The sequence below is a fragment of the Bacillus rossius genome, chromosome 6, assembly GCF_032445375.1.
Source record: "Bacillus rossius redtenbacheri isolate Brsri chromosome 6, Brsri_v3, whole genome shotgun sequence".
Taxonomy (NCBI): domain Eukaryota; kingdom Metazoa; phylum Arthropoda; class Insecta; order Phasmatodea; family Bacillidae; genus Bacillus; species Bacillus rossius.
In genome coordinates, this window is record NC_086334.1 from 2,690,172 (window position 1) to 2,700,878 (window position 10,707).

The following is a 10,707-nucleotide window of genomic DNA, read 5'->3' on the forward strand; positions in this document are numbered from 1 at the left end:
AAGAGGGATTAAAATGCAGTCTGGTAGTGAAATATCCGGCGAACTTCATGGGTGTTCATTTGAACAGGAATTCTTTTTCTCTAAACGCTAGATAGAGAGAAAATAAGAGTGGTTTAAAGGTGTTGCGAGCGGATTTCCTACCTTCATTCACGCGCTTCGCATTACCGATAATTCGAGCGCTGCCTGCTGTCCCCAGTCGTCAAACGGGACCTTTGTCATAGAGCTGAAGAACTGGATGTATTAAATCATAGCTTAGTCTCGAATAAGGCAGCAGGCATGTTTCCCCAGAAGGCAACTGACGCTAATGTTCTCCGATATAAGGCGGACTCGGGCTGTTATTGTCTGGTGGCCGCCAGAATGACCGCGTATCACAGCTAATGGTCGTGTTTGCGTGTCTCTTATCGGGCCTCCACCCGCAGCAACAACCTGGCGGCCAGTATAAGACTGGAGCGACCCAAGAGACTAGACATCTGTGGTCCAGTCGTCGACTCGTTGGAAGCAACACTGCCAAGAATGATGAAGCTCTTATTCGTGAGTACTGAGGAGCACTTATGCCCCGAAAGAATTATGTTTTTTTAGGTTAAGCTGGCACTGAAAACCTTTTCTGTAATTTGGCTTTATTCAGTGAAATAATAAGATTGATTTTGGTTTTGAAGTTATGAATTTTCCGTTTTGAACTAACTTTTTTTGTATCAAAATAACATATCAAATTTTTACAAATATAATTTGTAATTAATATTTCAAGGAGAATATTTTACAAAAATTATGATATTTGTCTGTTAAGACAACTCAATAGTTGGGAGTAGTAAAATATTAAATACGAAAACTTATGGCAGAGAAAGACATAAATATATATCGTTCTAGTTTGAGTCTTCTCCGTTAATTATTATTCAAGTTTTATGCACCTTGAATTTTTATAATTTTGTAGATGAAGAATTTTAATGTTTGAAGTATATTTAAAAAAATCTAATTATATACTTCAAATATTAAATTACTATCACCTTTTTTTGGCTCGAAAAATATTGCAATAAGTGAACTGCATCAAAGCAACAACAGCTGAACAAACCTAAACTTTCCCCTAGTTTAAATACGACCAAATAACGCTAAATTTACATAGGTGACGTGAAAGACTTAGGTTCGCCAGAACCGGCGCTCGAGCACTGCACCTGCAGCTGCATGTGTGTTGCCGTAGCAGCTCCACATGCCAGTTGCACATGCACCAGCTGCAGCAGTGAGTGGAGTGATTGAGCCAGAAAGTGTACGAGTTTAAGAAACAACCTCAGGTGACTGGCTGAGTGGCGGACAGCTTTGTGCGCGCTCCATATAATGGTCGAAACAAACGTGTTCTGTAATAATAAGCTACTTTTTAAATACTACTTTAAATTTATTCCTAAATTTTCACTTGTTTGGCGTATCCTCAAGTGAATTATCCCGAAATCACACTTAGTCTTGTTTATATTGCTTACATTCTGCAGCTGGGTAATTGCTTCTTTCTACATTTCCTGATCCTAGCGTGTTAATTAGGTTAAGTGGAAAAATTCCCTTATTGTAAAAGGCTACAAATATATTTGATTAAGTATGTATGAATATTTATAAATAAAAAAGAATGAACCCTAAGAAAACTAATTTGAATTATTTGAAATGAGTATCAACCATCCAAGGAAAAAAAAAACACATCTTAAAGCTTCTCCTGTCAGAACTACAGCAACACAGTAGCAACACGAGATATGTTCATTACATGACAGTTACTTGTTTTTCAATTACTTCCTGAGCCAGGGTCAGCATGGATGACATGAGATACCGTTTCAGGTTGTCCTTCCGACATGGTTGTGACATTATCCAGTTGAGATGAAAGGAAGGGACAGTGAAGATGAATAATGCCAGGAGTACTCGAGAACCACCCTACACGTGAATGTACAATCTGGAAAGTATCGACCTAATGAGCCAAGTATATATACAAGAGCTATTATAGTGCAAATCTACTGAAGGAATGATATTTCTTTCTTATTGTACTAAATTTAATTAATCCTATTGAACTGTGTTAACTGTTGTGATCGTTAATCTGCTACAGTGTATAAGGTTGTTATTACATCAAATACAGAACGTATTACAACTCCCAATGCGAAAATATGTTATAAATCATTTTTGAGAGGCCAATATACTTTGAAAAATGATAATTTAGAAATGAGATTTGACAGTCAAAAAATTTGTGTATTTTTTGAAATTGGATTTTTTTAAAAATATGTAATATAAAACAAAATAAACAAATGTATGACATAATTATTAATTATAAATATATACATTGCAATAACGTTAATATTTTCGTTTTTTCTGTCTAATGACAAGTACGTGACAGAAAGGTATTAGATTCTTAAAATAAACTAATATAACTGACAGCTATATTGTTATTGGTTACTGTTGAAATACTAAAGATGTCAATTCTAATGAAAGGATTCACTCCATAGCAGAGAAGTAACAGTAGCTTGATTTCACCAGGTAAGCACAGCCACCCTGTTGCTGGTGATGGCGGCCGGACAAAAGACCGACACTGCAAAGAAGCCGAAGCAGATATGGCCGATGGAGTATCTTCTCAACAAGGCTTCCAGGGACATAGGCTCGGAGGAGCTGAACGCGACTGTAGAGGCCTCCAACCGCACCCGAGCCAACGACACCAGCGCTCAGCCTAAGCATTCCTTCTTAGAAGATGACCTCTACAACTCGGACCCGCAGGCGAGATCAGCCCTGTCGGTCATTGGATCACTCCTCCCCCAAGCCATCCCCTTAGTAGTGCCGGCTGTAAAGGATCTCTACAACCGTATCTTCGGCAGGGACGCCCTGGCGCTGCAGTCTGCCGGCGCCGAACAGGACCTCATGTCCTTGCTGCCCTTCATCGTCACCGCAGAGCAGGGCGGTATCTCCTACCTCGCCAAGCCGTGAGTACCTCCTGGCACCAGCACAGACAACCCACCTGACACCAGCACAGACAACCCGCCTGACACCAGCACAGAGAACCCGCCTGACACCAGCATAGACAACCCGCCTGACACCAGCACAGACAACCCGCCTGACACCAGCACAGACAACCCGCCTGACACCAGCACAGACAACCCGCCTGACACCAGCACAGACAACCCTCCTGACACCAGCACAGACAACCCGCCGACACCAGCACATACAACCCGCCTGACACCAGCACAGACAACCCGCCTGACACCAGCACAGACAACCCGCCTGACACCAGCACATACAACCCTCCTGACACCAGCACATACAACCCTCCTGACACCAGCACAGACAACCCGCCTGACACCAGCACATACAACCCGCCTGACACCAGCACAGACAACCCGCCTGACACCAGCACAGACAACCCGCCTGACACCAGCACATACAACCCGCCTGACACCAGCACAGACAACCCGCCTGACACCAGCACAGACAACCCGCCTGACACCAGCACATACAACCCTCCTGACACCAGCACATACAACCCTCCTGACACCAGCACAGACAACCCGCCTGACACCAGCACATACAACCCGCCTGACACCAGCACAGACAACCCGCCTGACACCAGCACATACAACCCGCCTGACACCAGCACAGACAACCCGCCTGACACCAGCACAGACAACCCGCCTGACACCAGCACATACAACCCTCCTGACACCAGCACATACAACCCTCCTGACACCAGCACATACAACCCGCCTGACACCAGCACAGACAACCCGCCTGACACCAGCACAGACAACCCGCCTGACACCAGCACAGACAACCCGCCTGACACCAGCACATACAACCCGCCTGACACCAGCACAGACAACCCGCCTGACACCAGCACAGACAACCCTCCTGACACCAGCACAGACAACCCGCCTGACACCAGCACATACAACCCGCCTGACACCAGCACATACAACCCGCCTGACACCAGCACATACAACCCGCCTGACACCAGCACATACAACCCGCCTGACACCAGCACATACAACCCTCCTGACACCAGCACATACAACCCTCCTGACACCAGCACAGACAACCCGCCTGACACCAGCACAGACAACCCGCCTGACACCAGCACATACAACCCGCCTGACACCAGCACATACAACCCGCCTGACACCAGCACATACAACCCTCCTGACACCAGCACATACAACCCTCCTGACACCAGCACATACAACCCGCCTGACAACAGCACAGACAACCCGCCTGACACCAGCACAGACAACCCGCCTGACACCAGCACATACAACCCTCCTGACACCAGCACAGACAACCCACCTGACACCAGCACAGACAACCCACCTGACACCAGCACATACAACCCGCCTGACACCAGCACAGACAACCCGCCTGACACCAGCACAGACAACCCGCCTGACACCAGCACATACAACCCGCCTGACACCAGCACATACAACCCTCCTGACACCAGCACAAACAACCCACCTGACACCAGCACATACAACCCTCCTGACACCAGCACATACAACCCGCCTGACACCAGCACAGACAACCCGCCTGACACCAGCACAGACAACCCGCCTGACACCAGCACATACAACCCTCCTGACACCAGCACAGACAACCCACCTGACACCAGCACATACAACCCACCTGACACCAGCACATACAACCCGCCTGACACCAGCACAGACAACCCGCCTGACACCAGCACAGACAACCCGCCTGACACCAGCACATACAACCCGCCTGACACAAGCACATACAACCCTCCTGACACCAGCACAGACAACCCACCTGACACCAGCACATACAACCCTCCTGACACCAGCACATACAACCCGCCTGACACCAGCACAGACAACCCGCCTGACACCAGCACAGACAACCCGCCTGACACCAGCACATACAACCCTCCTGACACCAGCACAGACAACCCACCTGACACCAGCACAGACAACCCACCTGACACCAGCACATACAACCCGCCTGACACCAGCACAGACAACCCGCCTGACACCAGCACAGACAACCCGCCTGACACCAGCACATACAAACCGCCTGACACCAGCACATACAACCCGCCTGACACCAGCACATACAACCCGCCTGACACCAGCACATACAACCCGCCTGACACCAGCACATACAACCCTCCTGACACCAGCACATACAACCCGCCTGACACCAGCACATACAACCCGCCTGACACCAGCACATACAACCCTCCTGACACCAGCACATACAACCCTCCTGACACCAGCACAGACAACCCGCCTGACACCAGCACAGACAACCCGCCTGACACCAGCACAGACAACCCGCCTGACACCAGCACATACAACCCTCCTGACACCAGCACAGACAACCCACCTGACACCAGCACAGACAACCCACCTGACACCAGCACATACAACCCGCCTGACACCAGCACAGACAACCCTCCTGACACCAGCACAGACAACCCGCCTGACACCAGCACATACAACCCGCCTGACACCAGCACATACAACCCGCCTGACACCAGCACATACAACCCGCCTGACACCAGCACATACAACCCGCCTGACACCAGCACATACAACCCTCCTGACACCAGCACATACAACCCGCCTGACACCAGCACAGACAACCCGCCTGACACCAGCACATACAACCCTCCTGACACCAGCACATACAACCCGCCTGACACCAGCACATACAACCCGCCTGACACCAGCACATACAACCCGCCTGACACCAGCACAGACAACCCGCCTGACACCAGCACATACAACCCTCCTGACACCAGCACAGACAACCCACCTGACACCAGCACATACAACCCTCCTGACACCAGCACATACAACCCGCCTGACACCAGCACAGACAACCCGCCTGACACCAGCACAGACAACCCGCCTGACACCAGCACATACAACCCTCCTGACACCAGCACAGACAACCCACCTGACACCAGCACAGACAACCCACCTGACACCAGCACATACAACCCGCCTGACACCAGCACAGACAACCCGCCTGACACCAGCACAGACAACCCGCCTGACACCAGCACATACAACCCGCCTGACACCAGCACAGACAACCCGCCTGACACCAGCACAGACAACCCGCCTGACACCAGCACATACAACCCGCCTGACACCAGCACATACAACCCTCCTGACACCAGCACATACAACCCGCCTGACACCAGCACAGACAACCCGCCTGACACCAGCACAGACAACCCGCCTGACACCAGCACATACAACCCTCCTGACACCAGCACAGACAACCCACCTGACACCAGCACAGACAACCCACCTGACACCAGCACATACAACCCGCCTGACACCAGCACATACAACCCTCCTGACACCAGCACAGACAACCCACCTGACACCAGCACAGACAACCCACCTGACACCAGCACATACAACCCGCCTGACACCAGCACAGACAACCCGCCTGACACCAGCACAGACAACCCGCCTGACACCAGCACATACAACCCGCCTGACACCAGCACATACAACCCGCCTGACACCAGCACATACAACCCGCCTGACACCAGCACATACAACCCTCCTGACACCAGCACAGACAACCCACCTGACACCACCACATACAACCCTCCTGACACCAGCACATACAACCCGCCTGACACCAGCACAGACAACCCGCCTGACACCAGCACAGACAACCCGCCTGACACCAGCACATACAACCCTCCTGACACCAGCACAGACAACCCACCTGACACCAGCACATACAACCCACCTGACACCAGCACATACAACCCGCATGACACTAGCACAGACAACCCGCCTGACACCAGCACATACAACCCGCCTGACACCAGCACATACAACCCGCCTGACACCAGCACATACAACCCGCCTGACACCAGCACATACAACCCGCCTGACACCAGCACAGACAACCCGCCTGACACCAGCACATACAACCCTCCTGACACCAGCACAGACAACCCACCTGACACCAGCACATACAACCCTCCTGACACCAGCACATACAACCCGCCTGACACCAGCACAGACAACCCGCCTGACACCAGCACAGACAACCCGCCTGACACCAGCACATACAACCCTCCTGACACCAGCACAGACAACCCGCCTGACACCAGCACAGACAACCCACCTGACACCAGCACATACAACCCGCCTGACACCAGCACAGACAACCCGCCTGACACCAGCACAGACAACCCGCCTGACACCAGCACATACAACCCGCCTGACACCAGCACATACAACCCGCCTGACACCAGCACATATAACCCGCCTGACACCAGCACATACAACCCGCCTGACACCAGCACATACAACCCTCCTGACACCAGCACATACAACCCGCCTGACACCAGCACATACAACCCGCCTGACACCAGCACATACAACCCTCCTGACACCAGCACATACAACCCTCCTGACACCAGCACAGACAACCCGCCTGACACCAGCACAGACAACCCGCCTGACACCAGCACATACAACCCGCCTGACACCAGCACATACAACCCGCCTGACACCAGCACATACAACCCTCCTGACACCAGCACATACAACCCTCCTGACACCAGCACATACAACCCGCCTGACACCAGCACATACAACCCGCCTGACACCAGCACATACAACCCTCCTGAGACCAGCACAGACAACCCACCTGACACCAGCACAGACAACCCACCTGACACCAGCACATACAACCCTCCTGACACCAGCACATACAACCCGCCTGACACCAGCACAGACAACCCGCCTGACACCAGCACAGACAACCCGCCTGACACCAGCACATACAACCCTCCTGACACCAGCACAGACAACCCACATGACACCAGCACAGACAACCCACCTGACACCAGCACATACAACCCTCCTGACACCAGCACAGACAACCCGCCTGACACCAGCACATACAACCCGCCTGACACCAGCACAGACAACCCGCCTGACACCAGCACATACAACCCTCCTGACACCAGCACAGACAACCCGCCTGACACCAGCACATACAACCCTCCTGACACCAGCACAGACAACCCGCCTGACACCAGCACAGACAACCCGCCTGACACCAGCACAGACAACCCGCCTTACACCAGCACAGACAACCCGCCTGACACCAGCACAGACAACCCGCCTGACACCAGCACATACAACCCGCCTGACACCAGCACATACAACCCGCCTGACACCAGCACATACAACCCTCCTGACACCAGCACATACAACCCTCCTGACACCAGCACATACAACCCGCCTGACACCAGCACAGACAACCCGCCTGACACCAGCACAGACAACCCGCCTGACACCAGCACATACAACCCTCCTGACACCAGCACAGACAACCCACCTGACACCAGCACAGACAACCCACCTGACACCAGCACATACAACCCGCCTGACACCAGCACAGACAACCCGCCTGACACCAGCACAGACAACCCGCCTGACACCAGCACAGACAACCCGCCTGACACAAGCACATACAACCCTCCTGACACCAGCACATACAACCCGCCTGACACCAGCACAGACAACCCGCCTGACACCAGCACATACAACCCTCCTGACACCAGCACAGACAACCCGCCTGACACCAGCACATACAACCCTCCTGACACCAGCACAGACAACCCACCTGACACCAGCACATACAACCCGCCTGACACCAGCACAGACAACCCGCCTGACACCAGCACAGACAACCCGCCTGACACCAGCACAGACAACCCGCCTGACACCAGCACATACAACCCGCCTGACACCAGCACAGACAACCCGCCTGACACCAGCACAGACAACCCGCCTGACACCAGCACAGACAACCCGCCTGACACCAGCACATACAACCCTCCTGACACCAGCACATACAACCCTCCTGACACCAGCACATACAACCCGCCTGACACCAGCACAGACAACCCGCCTGACACCAGCACAGACAACCCGCCTGACACCAGCACATACAACCCTCCTGACACCAGCACAGACAACCCGCCTGACACCAGCACATACAACCCGCCTGACACCAGCACAGACAACCCGCCTGACACCAGCACAGACAACCCGCCTGACACCAGCACAGACAACCCGCCATCTACCAGCACAGGGCCACAGTCACAGACAACCCGGCTGTAATTATTTGTTCAACAATATGGGTCTACTTAAAAAAAAAGACTTGATGTGCTCCTTCCGTGTCACATTACTAAAATAATTATGTGATAGTCTAAATTTACATTCACGTAAGAATATATCAGATTATTCTTCTCTTAAACTGGGGAGAATTATAATTCTACCATGAACTATGAAAGCTCCATAAAACGGATGTATTTTTTAAAAAAATAGATGAAAATATCCTAAAACATCCACTGGGAACTGCCAAGATCTGAATAGTGTTTGGAAGAATTAGAAGTCACTCACTTCTGCATTATGTACGATGCAGTAAGAAGATATCCAGGTTTAAAAATACTTTCCCGATAGAAACTTTTTTAAATAATAAATTTCTTCGTGTAGCTAATTTTCATTAGCTTCAATGATTGCATAATTTTCCAAAATCGTTATTTAGATAATAATCATTTACCTTCATCAACTGTCTAGAGATTCAGTTAGATTTCCGAAGCGTACAGAGGTTATAGGCACCCGTGGATCTTATTTAAGGCATTTTTCAGTACCATGTATTTTTTAATTTATTTTGCAAGGATGACTGCAGAAAATGAAATTTGCTGAACATCAGCTAAGGTCTTGTGCTCAAAATCAACAAACTTATTTTAAAGCAAATATATAAGTGTTTGTCGCTCGCTGGTGCGCACATGGGAGACGTGAAGTGTTGCCACGTCTGGTTCGCACATGCGCAGGTCTGCTCCTGGCGTGGTCGCCTCTCCCGGGGTGCCGTACATCTACCACGTGTCCTCGCCTGCCGCCTACCAGCCTGCCTACCAGCCCGCCTACCAGCCCTACCAGCCATACCAGCCCTACCAGCCCGCCTACCAGCCTGCTGTCTCCCTGCTGGCGCCCTCTCTCAGCCCTTCAGAGACCCGCCCCGGGGTGTCGCTCCAGCCAATCACATACAAGGCTAAGGGCCTAAGTAGGTGCCTTCAATTTCCTGTCTTTATTTGCTAGTGAGATTACAAGATATAATCTCCACTTGAAGAAAGAGAGAATTCATGTGTACTCGTGGTGGAATTATTAAAACGTGCTGAATTCTAGTTGTTGTTTTATTTAAAGGCGAGAAGTACGAGAGTTAAGCTGTTGTCACCGAGGTTTATTTATCCCTTCCTGCCGCAAAGAGTGAAGCATGTTAGAGGTGAAGGTAGTCGCCGGGTATCAATTAATTGTAACAAAACTAAAAATAAAAAAATACACACTGCAGTTTCAACAAGACGCTACTTTTCGTAACTCGCTGCCAACTGAATTGCGCAAAACGACGCTATGACGTTTCTCGAAAACGTTGCTACGAAAGTGTTGAGCTGAACCTGATTCTTTATTTTTTCCTGTCAGGTGTCTAGAATATTGGTTCTCCCATGGAAATACAGTTCTTTACTTTCACAGCAAGGTGTACAGCACTTTAAAAAATAATGTTTTATTTCCTTTTGGACTTTTAGAAATAATTTTTTTTTGATAATATTTAAAAAAAATATTTAGAATAGATCATATCACATGATATGTTACTAAAACGGTTTGCCAAACACACCCAGAAAACGTAAATTTAAACACA

General features: G+C 50.4%; 1 protein-coding gene across 1 annotated transcript; it reads left to right on the forward strand.

Annotated features, from left to right (window-relative positions):
* The first annotated feature begins 440 nt into the window (after positions 1 to 440).
* LOC134533486 (uncharacterized) lies at positions 441 to 10,198 on the forward strand. The gene is made up of 3 exons (XM_063371011.1): positions 441 to 531; positions 2,497 to 2,933; positions 9,848 to 10,198. The coding sequence occupies exons 1-3, from the start codon at positions 514 to 516 to the stop codon at positions 10,110 to 10,112; spliced, it is 720 nt and encodes a 239-aa protein (XP_063227081.1). The 5' UTR covers positions 441 to 513; the 3' UTR covers positions 10,113 to 10,198.
* The last annotated feature ends 509 nt before the right edge of the window (positions 10,199 to 10,707 follow it).